General features: G+C 45.7%; 1 protein-coding gene across 3 annotated transcripts in view; it reads right to left on the bottom strand.

Annotated features, from left to right (window-relative positions):
• The window catches only part of mllt10 (MLLT10 histone lysine methyltransferase DOT1L cofactor), a 62,207-nt gene that overhangs the window by 19,209 nt on the left and 28,623 nt on the right, over positions 1–14,375 (bottom strand). For all 3 annotated transcript variants that reach the window (XM_084152172.1, XM_084152173.1, XM_084152174.1), the window contains one exon: positions 12,995–13,696. In XM_084152172.1, coding sequence (XP_084008298.1) covers positions 12,995–13,696 — 702 coding nt within the window. The remainder of the gene's footprint in view (positions 1–12,994; positions 13,697–14,375) is intronic.

Raw genomic sequence — 14,375 nt, 5'->3', positions numbered from 1 at the left:
CTATATACAGGGTCAGTTCCAGGGTCAGAAGCTATATACAGGGTCAGTTCCAGGGTCAGAAGCTATATACAGGGTCAGTTCCAGGGTCAGAAGCTATATACAGGGTCAGTTCCAGGGTCAGAAGCTATATACAGGGTCAGTTCCAGGGTCAGAAGCTATATACAGGGTCAGTTCCAGGGTCAGAAGCTATATACAGGGTCAGTTCCAGGGTCAGAAGCTATATACAGGGTCAGTTCCAGGGTCAGAAGCTATATACAGGGTCAGTTCCAATACCATATTTACAATGTGCAGGGATACTGGAGTGATAAGAGGTAGATATGTATAGGGCTAAGGTGACTAGGCATCAGGATGTATGATAAACAGAGTAGCAGCAGCGTAAATGAAGACTGTATGCAATTGTGTGTGTGTGTGTGTGTGTGTGTGTAGTCAGTATAAATGTGTGTGCATGTTATGTGTGTGTTGGAGTGTCACTGTGCGTGAGTGTGTAGAGTCCGGAGAGTGTGCATAGAGATAAATACAAGGGTCAACTCAGATAGTCTGTGTAGCCATTTTGTTAGCTATTTAGCAGTCTTATGGATTGGGAATAGAAACTGTTCAGGAGCCTGTTGGTGCACTGGTACCGCATTCCGTGCGGAAGCAGAGAGAATAGTCTATGGCTTGGGTGGCTTGAGTCCTTAACGATTTTTCGGGCCTTCCTTTCACACCGCCTGATATAGAGTTCCTGGATTGCAGGGAGCTCGGCCCAGTGCTGTACTGGACTGTCTGCATCACCCTCTGTAGCGCCATGCGATCGAGGGCGGTGCAGTTGCCATACCAAGCAGTGATGCAGCTAGTCGAGATGCTCTCAATGGTGAAGCTGCAGAACTTTTTGAGGATTTGAGGCCCCATGCCAAACTTTTTCGACCTCCTGAGGGGGAAGAGGCGCTGTCGCGCCTTCTTCACGACTATGCATGTATGGACCATTTTAAGTCCTTAGTGATTTGGACCCCGAGGAACTTGAAGCTCTCGACCCACTCCACTCCACTGCAGCCCCGTAGTCCACGATCAGCTCCTTGGTCTTACTGTCGTTGAGGGAGAGGTTGTTGTCCCAGCACCACACTGCCAGGTCACTGGCCTCCTCCCTGTAGGCTGTCTCATCGTTGACGGTGATCAGGCCTACCACCATCGTGTCGTCAGCAAACTTGATGGTGTTGCATAGCCACGCAGTCGTGGGTGAACAGGGAGTATAGGGGGGGGACAAAGCATGCACACCCGTTGGACAATGAGCGGTTTAAAATGACTGAATATGTCTGCCAGATCACCCAGTCTTCTGGTTTGGTGGAGACCCTCACGCATAGTATGGTGTTGTTATTGTCGAAGCGTGCATAAAATGTGTTGAGTTTGTCTGGTAGAGAGGCACCGTTGGGCAGATCATGGCTGGGTCTTCTTTTGTAATCCGTAATGGACTGTAGCCCCTGCCACATGCGATGGAGCCTGTGTAATATGATTCCACTTTATTTCTATATTGTCCTTTTGCTTGTTTGATGACGCTGCGGAGCTCGTAGCGCGACTTCCTGGACTTGTTCCAATTCTCAGCAGTAGTATCAGGGTTGTCTGCGATGGCCCAGTGTGCGGTAGCCCGGTCCTTTAGCGTAGCACCAACCTTGGTCTTAATCCAGGGCTTTTGATTGGGGAGGCAGCGAACCTTCACGGTGGGGACAACGTCACCGATACATTTCCTTATGAAGCCGGTGAAGGTGGTTAGCTCGTTGATGTTATCGGGGGAGTCTCTGAACATATTCCAATCAGCGCTAGCAAACTGACCCCTGTAGCATAATCTCTGATTCTGATCACCATTTCATAACGGCACGAGTCACAGGTACTTCCTATTTGAGCTTCTGCTTGTAAACAGGAAGCAGGAGTACGGAGTCATGATCTGATTTGCAGAATAGTGGACGAGGGAGCACCTTGTATGCTTGCTTGTGGGTAGAATAACATTGGTCTAGGACTATCGCCCCTAGAGGCGAAGGAGACATGTTGATGGAAGTTTGGCATCATGTGTCTTAATGATGAGGAATTAAAATCATCAAGACTACCACTGCGCTCAAGACAGAAAAAACAATTGTCGTTGTTGATGAAGAGGCACACAACTCCCCCTCTCGATTGTCCTGACTCTACTGTCCTGTCCGCTCGGTGAATGGAGAATCCATCCAGTTGGATAGCCATGGGGGGTATCTTGTCCAAAAGCCATGCTTCAGAAAAGCAGAGAATATTGCAGTTACGAAAGTCCCGTTGGTAGCAAATCCGCGTTCAAAGGTCATCCATCTTATTATCAAGTGACTGGCCAATAGAATAGGGAAGAGGTGGCCGGTTTTCCCTTCGCCTTAATCCTGCCAGGATTCCCCCTCTCTTGCCTCTTGGATACCCTGAAAATTGGGTCGGAATTACAGAAAGAGCCCAGGGCAGATGAGTCGAAGTCGTAATTGGGGTAAATGCTGATCTTATGTTCAAAAGTTCCTGTCGGTTATAAGAAATTATAGTGGATACATTGTGAAAATAAAGTACAAAAAACACAAAAATAATCACTAAATAGAAAAGTTGTATCAGAGCTCGCAGTTTCAATTACCAGTTGAGAAATAAAAATAGTAGCTCTTTTTAATTGTGACCCAAAACAATTTTTTTGCGCGATTGCATTTAGGATTGTTGAGCAATGAATGGCCTTATAAAAGCATGTTTTACTCCAGCAACAATCATCTGAGGAGCTGCAGGATAAATCCTGCTCAAAATAGGCTCTGTATGCTGTGCGTGTGATAGTTGTGTTGGATAAATAAGATACATGATGACTAACGAAAATACACATGCCAATTTAATTCCACAAAATTATACAAATTAACCTATAGACCGATAAGCATGATGGTGAAATGTGTTAGCATCGACTGGTATTTCCATCAATTAATAAAAAGCATTATTTCTTTTCTCCAGGTCATTTTGACCAGCAACAGTTCTACTTTTCGGCTTAAAAAAAAAAAATTGTCCAAAAGCCGGCAATTGCCAGCTAACGGAAACCCTGGTGTGTGTGGTTGTCTCCAATCATCAGGTTTCTCCAGGAGATGTATGCAGGTTTAGAGAGGGTTAAGCAGAGGAGAATACTACCACACGGAACAGCAGCCAACATCAGATCAGACGGCTGGAGTCCTGCCTGTACTGCAAAACATGAAGACCACTTTAACCCAAGCAACCCTCCTGAAGACATTAACCAGCACTGATTAACCTCCACGCACACAGACCCTCCGTACTATGAAACATTAACTCAGCCCAAATCTATCCCCCTTTCACCTCCATCCATCAAACACACACACACGTTCACACACACACATTCATTGAACTAAAACAAAAGAGAGTATGCCTATAGTGAGAAGCCTGCAAGGCAGACTCTAGACTGTGACCATTAAGCCACATTTTGAGACCTTGTGACTTGGCTGTGCAATTAAAAAAATGTATTGGTCGCATCGGTGCGGGCTGCACATTCATTCACCTCACTCAAAACGTCCTATTTTTTAGGAGGCTAAAACCATGATTTGGTCAAACAGTAAAGTACATTACCCTCATGATTCCTGTAATGAAATTGTCTGCCTGTCCGTCCCTGTTTTGCTGGGGCCTGCTGCTGTGTCGAGTGAGCCACTGTCTCTCCTTTCCCGGGAGGAAGAAAAGTGTTCTTATTGAATACAATTTTTCAATCCAATTGCTGTCCTGTTGTCACAGATGGAGAGAGGATGTTCTAAGCCTTCTGTAGGTATACTTTTTATTTCCCAACTCTCTATGAGCTCAATAGCAAGTAATCAAATCAAATCAAATGTGTCACATGATTCTTAAACAACAGATGTAGACTAACAGTGAAATGCTTACTTGCGGGCCCTTCCCAACAATGCAGAGAAATAAATAATATTGGTAGGGATAAAGTGACTAGGTAACAGGACAGATAATAAACAGTAACAGCAGCGTATGTGATGAGTTAAAAGAGTTAGTGCTAAAAGGGTCATATGCAGATAGTTAAATAGTCAATCAATAGCTACCCGGACTAACTATTTAGCAGTCTTATGGCTTGGGGGTAGAAACTGTTCAGGGTACTGTTGGTTCCAGATTTGGTACTGCTTGCCGTGCGGTAGCAGAGAGAACAGTCCATGACTTGGGTGGCTGGAGTCTTTGACAATTTTCAGGGCCTTTCTCTGACAACGCCTGGTATAGAGGTCCTGGATGGCAGGGAGCTTGGCCCCAGTGATGTACTGGGCCGTAGCCTTGCGGTCGGATGCCAAGCAGTTGCCATACCAAGTGGTGATGCAGCCAGTCAAGATGCTCTCAATGGTGCAGCTGTTTAACTTTTTGAGGATCTGAGGGCCCATGCCAAATCTTTTCAGCCTCCTGAGGGGGAAAAGGCGTTGTTGTGCCCTCTTCACGACTGTGTTGGTGTGTGTGGACCATGATAATTACTTAGTGATGGTGACACCGAGGAACTTGAAGCTTTCGACCTGCTCCACTACCGCCCCGTCGATGTGGATGATGGCGGGATTGTCCCTCAGTTTCCTGTAGTCCACAATCAGTTCCTTTTTCTTGCTGACATTGTGGGAGAGGTTGTTGTCCTGGCACCACACTGCCAGGTCTCTGACCTCCACCCTGTAGGTCGTCTCATCGTTGTTGATGATCAAGCCTACCACTGTTGCGTCGTCTGCAAACTTAATGATGGTGTTGGGAGTCGTGTGCGACCACGCAGTCGTGAGTGAACAGGGAGTACAGGAGGGTACTAAGCACGCACCCCTGAGGTTCCCCTGTGTTGAGGATCAGCGTGGCGGATGTGTTGTTGCCTACCATCACCACCTGGAGGCGGCCCGTCAGCAGGTCCAGGATCCAGTTGCAGAGGAAGGTGTTTAATCTCAGGGTCCTTAGCTTAGTGATGAGCTTGGAGGGCACTATGGTGTTGAACGCTGAGCTGTAGTCAATGAACAGCATTCTCACGTAGGTGTTCCTTTAGTCCAGGTGGGAAAGGGCAGTGTGGAGTGCAATAGAGATTACGTCGTCTGTGGATCTGTTGGGGCGGTATGTGAATTGGAGTTGGTCCTGTGTGTCTGGGATGATGGTGTTGATGTGAGCCATGACCAGCCTTTCATAGCAACAGATGTGAGTGCTACGGGGAGATAGTCATTTAGCCAGGTTACCTTGGCGTTCCTGACCACAGGGACTACGGTGGTCTGCTTGAAACGTGGGTATTACAGACTGGGTCAGGGAGAGGTTGAAAATGTCAGTGAAGACACTTGCCAGCTAGTCAGCGCATACTCAGAGTATGCGTCCTGGTAATCCGTCTGGTCCTGCGGCCTTGTGAATGTTGACCTGTTTAAAGATCTTACTCACATCGGCTACGGAGAGCGTGATCACACAGTCGTCCAGAACAGCTGGTGCTCTCATGCATGATTGAGTGTTGCTAGCCTCCAAGCGAGCATATTTACCTCGTCTGGTAGGCTCGTGTCACTGGACAGCTCACGGCTGGGATTCCCTTTGAAATCTGTGATAGTTTGCAAGCCCTGCCACATCCAACGAGCGTCAGAGCTGGTGTAGTAGGATTCGATCTTGGTCCTGTATTGACGCTTTGCCTGTTTGATGGTTTGCCGGAGGGCGTAGCGGGATTTCTTATAAACATCCAGATTACTGTCCCGCTCCTTGAAAGCGGCAGCTCTAGCCTTTAGCTCTGCACGGATGTTGCCTGTAATCCATGGCTTCTGGTTGGGATATGTATGCACGGTCACTGTGGGGACGACGTCGTCGATGCACTTATCAATGAAACTGGTGACTGATGTGGTAAACTCCTCAATGCCATATATTTTACAAAGATATTTGACATGGCTTTGAGATACGGAGCGCGCAAAATGCGCATAGGCCTCATTGGCCGGTAGGCTACAACTGCAACGTTATTTTGGACATTAAAATGTACTGCTAGATTAATACATGGCTACTATGACTGGGTATTATCTTTTTATCTGAAGCCCTATTTTAACAGTAAAACATAACAACAGTATAATTGTCTACCCAAAATGCATTACAATCACTGGATTAGGTTGCACATTAAAATACTTTGAATCACAACATCATTAGATAAAACAACTTATTTCTTCAATACCATCATTGTAGACTATTACACTTTTTTAATAAAGCACTGTGAATGACTTTATAACATGATAGGCCTACAAATTGTTTATATTGCGTGGATGCCGCGGAAATAAATAAGTGCGACCAAAAAATGGTCTGGTGTCACAGTTTTTCTGATGGTGGCACCAGCCAAAAAATAATTCTCACCAGCCAAAAAATAATTACTAGGCCTATCATGTTATAAAGCCATTCACAGTGCTTTATTTAAACATTCCAAATTGTAATTCTCCCATTCTCCTCTGCAGATCCTCTCAAGCTCTGTCAGGTTGGATGGAGAGCATCGTTGCACAGCTATTTTCAGGTCTCTCCTGAGATGTTTGTCGGGTTAAAGTCTGGGCTCTGGCTTGGCCACTCAAGGACACGCAGAGACTTGTTCCGAAGCCACTCCTGCATTGTCTTGGCTGTGTGCTTAGGCACTGTCCTGTTGTAAGGTGAAGCTTCGCCCCAGTCTGAGGTCCTGAGCGCTCTGGAGCAGGTTTTCATCAAGGATCTCTCTGTACCTTGGTCTGTTCATCTTTCCCTCGATCCTGACTAGTCTCCCAGTCCCTGCCACTGAAAAACATCTACAAAGCATGATGCTGCCACAACCATGCCTCACCGTAGGGATGGTGCCAGGTTTCCTCCAGAAGTGACGCTTGGCATTCAGGTCAAAGAGTTCAATCTTCGTTTCATCAGACCAGAGAATCTTGTTTCTAATGGTCTGAGTCCTTTAAGTGCCTTTTGGCAAACTCCAAGGAACTCTGGAGCGTGACCATCAGGTTCTTGGTCACCTCCCTGACCAAGGCCCTTCTCCCCAAATTGCTGTTTGGCGAGGCGGCCAGCTCTAGGAAGAGTCTTGGTGGTTCCAAACATCTTCCATTTAACAATGATGGAGGCCACTGTGTTCTTGGGGACCTTCAATGCAGCAGAAATGTTTGGGTACCCTTCCCTAGATCTGTGCCTCGACACAATCCTGTCTCAGAGCTATACGGACAATTTCATTTAACCTCATGGCTTGGTTTTTGTTCTGACATGCACTGTCAACTGTGGGACCTTATATAGACAGGTGTGTGCCTTTCCAAATCATGTCCAATCAATGGAATTTACCACAGGTGGACTCCAATGAAGTTGTAGAAACAGGATGGAACTGAGCTCAATTTCGGGTCTCATAGCAAAGGGTCTGAATAATAATGTCAATAAGGTATTTCAGTTTTTTTATTTTTAATAAATGTGTAAACATTTCTAAAAACCTGTTTCGCTTTGTCATTATGGGGTATTGCATGTAGATTGATGAGGAAATTTTTAATTTAATCCATTTTAGAATAAGGCTGTAAAGTAACAAAATGTGGAAAAAGGGAAGAGCTCTGAATACTTTCCGAATGCACTTTAGATACAAAAGTATGTTGCTGACAGTTGTATAAATTCGAGCACACAGCCATGCAATCTCCATAGACAAACATTGGCAGTAGAATGGCCTTACTGAAGAGTTCAGTGACTTTCAACGTGGCACCGTCATAGGATGCCACCTTTCCAACAAGTCAGTTCGTCACATTTCTGACCTGGTCAACTGTAAGTGCTGTTATTGTGAAGTGGAAACATCTTGGAGCAACAACGGCTCAGTAGCAAAGTGGTAGGCCACACAAGCTCACAGAATGGGACCGCCAAGTGCTAAAGTGCGCAGTGGGTAAAAATCGTCTGTCCTTGGTTGCAACACTCACTACCGAGTTCCAAATTGCCTCTGGAAGCAACGTCAGAACAATAACTGTTCAAATCAAATTTTATTGGTCACATACACATATTTAGCAGATGTTATTGCGGGTGTAGCAAAGTGCTTGTTCGTCGGGAGCTTCATGAAATGGGTTTCCATGGCCGAGCAGCTGCACACAAGCCTAAGATCACCATGCGCAATGCCAAGCGTCGGCTGGAGTGGTGTAAAGCTCGCCGCCATTGGATTCTGGAGCAGTTTAAATGCGTTCTCTGGAGTGATAAATCACGCTTCACCATCTGGCAGTCCGATGGACGAATCTGGGTTTGGCGGATGCCAGGAGAACGCTAACTGCCCGAATGCATAGTGCCAACTGTAAAGTTTGGTGGAGGAGGAATAATGGTCTGGCGCTGTTTTTCATTGTTCGGGCTAGGGCCCCTTAGTTCCAGTGAAGGGAAATCTTAATGCTACAGCATACAATGACATTATAGACGATTCTGTGCTTCCAACTGTGGCAACAGTTTGGGGAAGGCCCTTTCCTGTTTCAGCATGACAATGCCCCATTGCACAAAGGAAGGTCCATACAGAAATTGTTTGTTGAGATCGGTGTGGAAGAACTTGACTGGCCTGCACAGAGCCCTGACCTCAACCTCATCGAAAACCTGTGGGATGAATAGGAATGCCGACTGCGAGCCAGGCCTAATCGCCCAACATCAGTGCCTGACCTCCCTAATGCTCGTCGCTGAATGGAAGCAAGTCCCCACAGCAATGTGTCAACATCTAGTGGAAAGCCTTCCCAGAAGAGTGGAGGCTGTTATACAGTGGCTTGCGAAAGTATTCACCCCCCTTGGTATTTTTCCTATTTTGGTATTTTTCCTATTTTGTTGCCTTACAACCTGGAATTAAAATGGATTTTGGGGAGGTTTGTATAATTTGATTTACAATACATGCCTACCACTTTGAAGATGCAAAATAAATTTTTTGGTGAAACAAACAAGAAATAAGACCAGTAAGACCTGGCGGCGTAGTGTGTTACTGATGGTAGGCTTTGTTACTTTGGTCCCAGCTCTCTGCAGGTCATTCACTAGGTCCCCCCGTGTGGTTCTGGGATTTTTGCTCACCGTTCTTGTGATCATTTTGACCCCACGGGGTGAGATCTTGCGTGGAGCCCCAGATCGAGGGAGATGTCTTCCATTTCCTAATAATTGCTCCCACAGTTGATTTCTTCAAACCAAGCTGCTTACCTATTGCAGATTCAGTCTTCCCAGCCTGGTGCAGGTCTACAATTTTGTTTCTGGTGTCCTTTGACAGCTCTTTGGTCTTGGCCATAGTGGAGTTTGGAGTGTGACTGTTTGAGGTTGTGGACAGGTGTCTTTTATACTGATAACAAGTTCAAACAGGTGCCATTAATACAGGTAACGAGTGGAGGACAGCGGAGCCTCTTAAAGAAGAAGTTACAGGTCTGTGAGAGCCAGAAATCTTGCTTGTTTGTAGGTGACCAAATACTTATTTTCCACCATAATTTGCAAATAAATTCATGAAAATCCTACAATGTGATTTTCTGGAGAAAAAAAATCTCAATTTGTCTGTCATAGTTGACGTGTACCTATGATGAAAATTACAGGCCTCTCTCATCTTTTTAAGTGGGAGAACTTGCACAATTGGTGGCTGACTAAATACTTTTTTCCCCCACTGTATGTGACTTCTGAAGGTAATTGGTTGCACCAGATCTTATTTAGGGGCATCATAGCAAAGGGGGTGAATATATATGCACGCACCACTTTTCCGCTATTTATTTTTTAGAAATGTTTTAAACCAATTGACTATTTTGTGTATGTCCGTTACATGAAATCCAAATAAAAATCCATTTAAATTACAGTTTGTAATGCAACAAAATAGGACAAACGCCGAGGGGGATTAATAATTTTGCAAGGCACTGTAGCAGCAAAGGGGGGGACCAACTCCATATGAATGCCCATGATTTTAGAATGAGATGTTCGACGAGCATGTGTCCACATTCTTTTGGTCATGTAGTGTATTTTTGATATTACCCTAATAAAGTTTTGAAATGTTTGTGAAGGTTTGGTGTGGTGTTGCTATTGGACTATTATACTGCAGGCCTATGATATAAAGGCAGTGCGCACAGGTGCTCCAACTGACTTCGACAGTTGAACTTGAGGTGAGGAAGAATGTGTTTAGGCCTACCAGAGTTATTCCTATAACAATATAATGCTTATCTTTATAAAAAATATTCTAATTGCAAATTAACGAATTTGCCTCCTTCTGTATGCCTATATCTGTATAGCAGACACAGTAGCCTATCTGACAAGTATAAAGAAATGCATGTCGGTGTCGTAGCATGCCACCTGCATATCTCTATCTCTCTCGCTATCGCTCTCTCTCTCTGGGACTAGGCCTAAGCTTCTCTTCCTTTATATTTATTTTTTAAAATATTAATACAGAGGACACCTAAGCCAATAGGCCTATGCATGCAATGCCCTGATGCATTTAGTGCTCAAATCTCCAGCAGCTGAACCATGAAGAGGACAACTACTGTTTTAGTAAAAGCCACATTTTTGCATTTGCTACAGATCGAAACACAAGGAATAGTGTTTTTGTAATTAGTTTTAAGCTGTTTTTAAGGACACGTAAATGTGGCTCATTTGGCCAATATCCCTCGTTTATTCATGACGCTGGCTGCGTTGGTGGTCACTGGACGGCCTAATGGGTTACGCACCCAATGCATATGGATGACCAGTAAACTTCTCAAATGTCCGATAAATTAAAATCTTCCCGGTCACTAGTCTGGCGCCTGAAACCCTGACACACACACACACACACACACACACGCACACACGCACACACGCACATTCACAAACACACATTCACACATATAGCTACAGGTGAGGGGAAGGAAGGGAGAAGAAACATGGATAGCCTATAGAACAGGGGAGCACCTATAGATCCAGCAGAGGTCAATGAAACGCAGACCGTGGGGGATAGGACGCTGCCGGATTGGTGCACATTCAACAAACCTGATCTAACAAAGTGGATATTTGTCAACTCCGTCATGACTGATGTATTGTAACAGGCCCACAATGTGGTTACTAAAGTCTGATTTTGATATATTTGGCCGTTTTCGCTGCATAACATTTAGAAGTTGTTCCTTTTCAAGTTTAGAAGTGACTGCTAAATGCTAACTCCCGTTCGTATAAGCTGGTGGCATAGCTAGCATACAGAAATCGGTGGTGGTAGTCAAAGTAGTTTTTAACTGTAATGAAGTTGATTGGTGACAATGACATGAACATGTATTGGGGTTAAAATCCATACAAGCAATATACTCTGATTTTTACCATAACATACTGTGAAATACACATATAAACAACAGCGTAAATGTAGGCTAATTTTGCTTGGGGTCAATGAGCAGATTTGGGATCTTTCCCCCACGCGTTTCCATTGTTTGGTTAGAGTTCCATTGAGATCTTTACCGCATCTATAGAACAGAACAGGAGACAGCCTATAGAACAGGAGAGAGCCTATACAACAGGAGAGAGCCTATACAACAGGAGAGAGCCTATACAACAGGAGAGAGCCTATACAACAGGAGAGAGCCTATACAACAGGAGAGAGCCTATACAACAGGAGAGAGCCTATACAACAGGAAAGAGCCTATACAACAGGAGAGAGCCTATACAACAGGAGACAGCCTATAACAGGAGAGAGTCTATACAACAGGAGACAGCCTATACAACAGGAGACAGCCTATACAACAGGAGACAGCCTATACAACAGGAGACAGCCTATACAACAGGAGACAGCCTATACAACAGGAGACAGCCTATACAACAGGAGACAGCCTATACAACAGGAGAGAGCCTATACAACAGGAGAGAGCCTATACAACAGGAGAGAGCCTATACAACAGGAGAGAGCCTATACAACAGGAGAGAGCCTATACAACAGGAGAGAGCCTATACAACAGGAGAGAGCCTATACAACAGGAGAGAGCCTATACAACAGGAGAGAGCCTATACAACAGGAGAGAGCCTATACAACAGGAGAGAGCCTATACAACAGGAGAGAGCCTATACAACAGGAGAGAGCCTATACAACAGGAGAGAGCCTATACAACAGGAGAGAGCCTATACAACAGGAAAGAGCCTATACAACAGGAGAGAGCCTATACAACAGGAAAGAGCCTATACAACAGGAGACAGCCTATAGAACAGGAGACAGCCTATAGAACAGGAGACAGCCTATAGAACAGGAGACAGCCTATAGAACAGGAGACAGCCTATAGAACAGGAGACAGCCTATAGAACAGGAGACAGCCGATAGAACAGGAGACAGCCGATAGAACAGGAGACAGCCTATAGAACAGGAGACAGCCTATAGAACAGGAGACAGCCTATAGAACAGGAGACAGCCTATAGAACAGGAGACAGCCTATAGAACAGGAGACAGCCTATAGAACAGGAGAGGGGGAAGAGAGAAAGAGATAAGCTGGCAAAGAGGAATGAAAGAGGACACGGTAGAAATAGAGAATAAAGGCAAGAGAGAGAATAAGGGGAACAAATATGGTGATTATGAGGGATAGAGAGAAGAAAGCCAGAAGGATGCAGAGAGACATTTCCTGCAGCAGAAGGGAACTCCAAAGCATTGACTCAGTTGCCAAGCAACAGAACACAAGATGAAACGAGACAGAGAGCACTTCAGTGTGCGTGTGCTGGTTTGTTTCAGACGGACAGACACACAGACACACGAGCAGTGTAGTCCAGCAGGGTTCACAGCACTCTAACCCTCCTCTGCTCTCTAACAGTCTAATACAAGATCTACTAATTGCCTGTTCAACCCTCCTCCCATCTCCTCTTCCCTCCCCCTCTTCCTTCCATCTATCCTCTCCTGTGCTTTTCTATTCCCACCCTCCCCTTTAACCCCACCTTCTCTCCAGCGCTGAAGCTCAATACTCTCCAGTGGTTTCCTCTCATCCTTTCCTCAGCTGCTTTAGGCAGCTCTCTCCTATTTAGCCCACAGTCATCAGTCTTCACCACAACATTACACGGCTGCTGACACAAAACATGCTTTGATAAAATAAGCAATGAAAGAGAGTGAGGTAAGTGTATGCGTGTGTCCTACCGGTGCCAGAGGGAGTAGAGGTGACTCCGTGACACGGCAGACTGCCGTTCCTCAGTAGGGAAGGAGACTTCTGGATCCCACCGCTAATACCAACACCCAGCAGACCTCTCTCTCCTACTCTCTCTCCTCCACCTCCTCCGGGCCGGCCTGGCAGAGCGCTGGTAGAGGAGGGGGAAGGAGAGGAGGATGAGGTGGCGCAGAGAGAAGAGGAGGGGAGAGGTAGCGGTGCTGTGTGGTGCTCAGGTCCGTCTGTAGCCTTGCCGTCCGGAACACTAAAGCAGGGTCCGTATCGGTTCCTCCAGTTTCCTCTCTTCTTCTTCTCCTTCACCCCTTCTTCTCCTCCTCCTTCTCCTCCTCCCCCAATCCCTGGCCCAGAGGAGGAGGCAGCAGAGGAAGAGGAGGATGATGAGGGCCGTTTGTAGCCGGCTGTGGAAGCAATGTTCCCCGTCGGCTCGCTGTGAGAGTTCTCGTACAGTTTACCTCCGGCTACGCAGCCAGGAAGTGACATCATTGAGCCGAAGGTGCTGAGCGACGCCATGCACTCAGAGGCCGTGACCTCACTGGGCTTCACTAGGCAACGGCTGAAAGAGGGCGAAGAGAAGGAGTCCCCGCCTCCGGAGCGCAGCGACGGATCAGAGAAGCCCAGGAAGTCAGAGGTGGGAGGAATCAAGGTGGAGGACGTCTTATTGGACAGCAGGAGGGCTGGGAGAGAGAGAGAGAGAGAGGAGAAGCTGTTTGGAGACTTAAAACACACACAAGCTAAGTTTCCATCCGATTGGCGACAGATTTATGCAAATATTCTCAAATCTGCATAAAGAAAATATGCGCATTTTCCCACCAGTGGTGTGTTTCCACCAAACAGACTTACAATCAATAAGTGATGACATAGTGCACACAAAAGTACTTTTTCGCTTAAGTTTTCATGTACCGAATAAACATAGAAAAGTTCAATGTGTTTGCATCGCATTTTCAACTCTACCGATAGTTTTGTCACAAAAACTGTTTTGTTAAATAGCAAATGTGCCTACTCTGGCACGTGCGATCTAGCCAACAGCTCGCGGATACAGTGCGCGTAGGCTGTGCAGGTAGTCTAGCGTACATGATGATGACGATTTACTTGTCAAACAGCAGTCAAGCATGGATCATCATGTCACCAGAATAAGACCCTCGATATTTATTAGAAAGGAGCATCAACCGATGTCATGCACTTTCACCACACTGTGAAGTTCAACATCATTTATTTAATCTGTAGCATAATAAACTTTATGGTTTCCTGAGTGGTAGTGGGAGGACCACACACCATATCATCGCGTAACTCCAAGTTTACTTCAATATGACGGTTATTATATCAATATTTGCACACATAGGTGTTTCCACCATC

Source organism: Coregonus lavaretus, assembly GCF_964263955.1.
Source record: "Coregonus lavaretus genome assembly, chromosome: 34".
Classification (NCBI taxonomy): Eukaryota; Metazoa; Chordata; class Actinopteri; order Salmoniformes; family Salmonidae; genus Coregonus; species Coregonus lavaretus.
The sequence above is the reverse complement of the archived record's forward strand: the minus strand, read 5'-3'. Positions and strand labels throughout refer to the sequence as shown.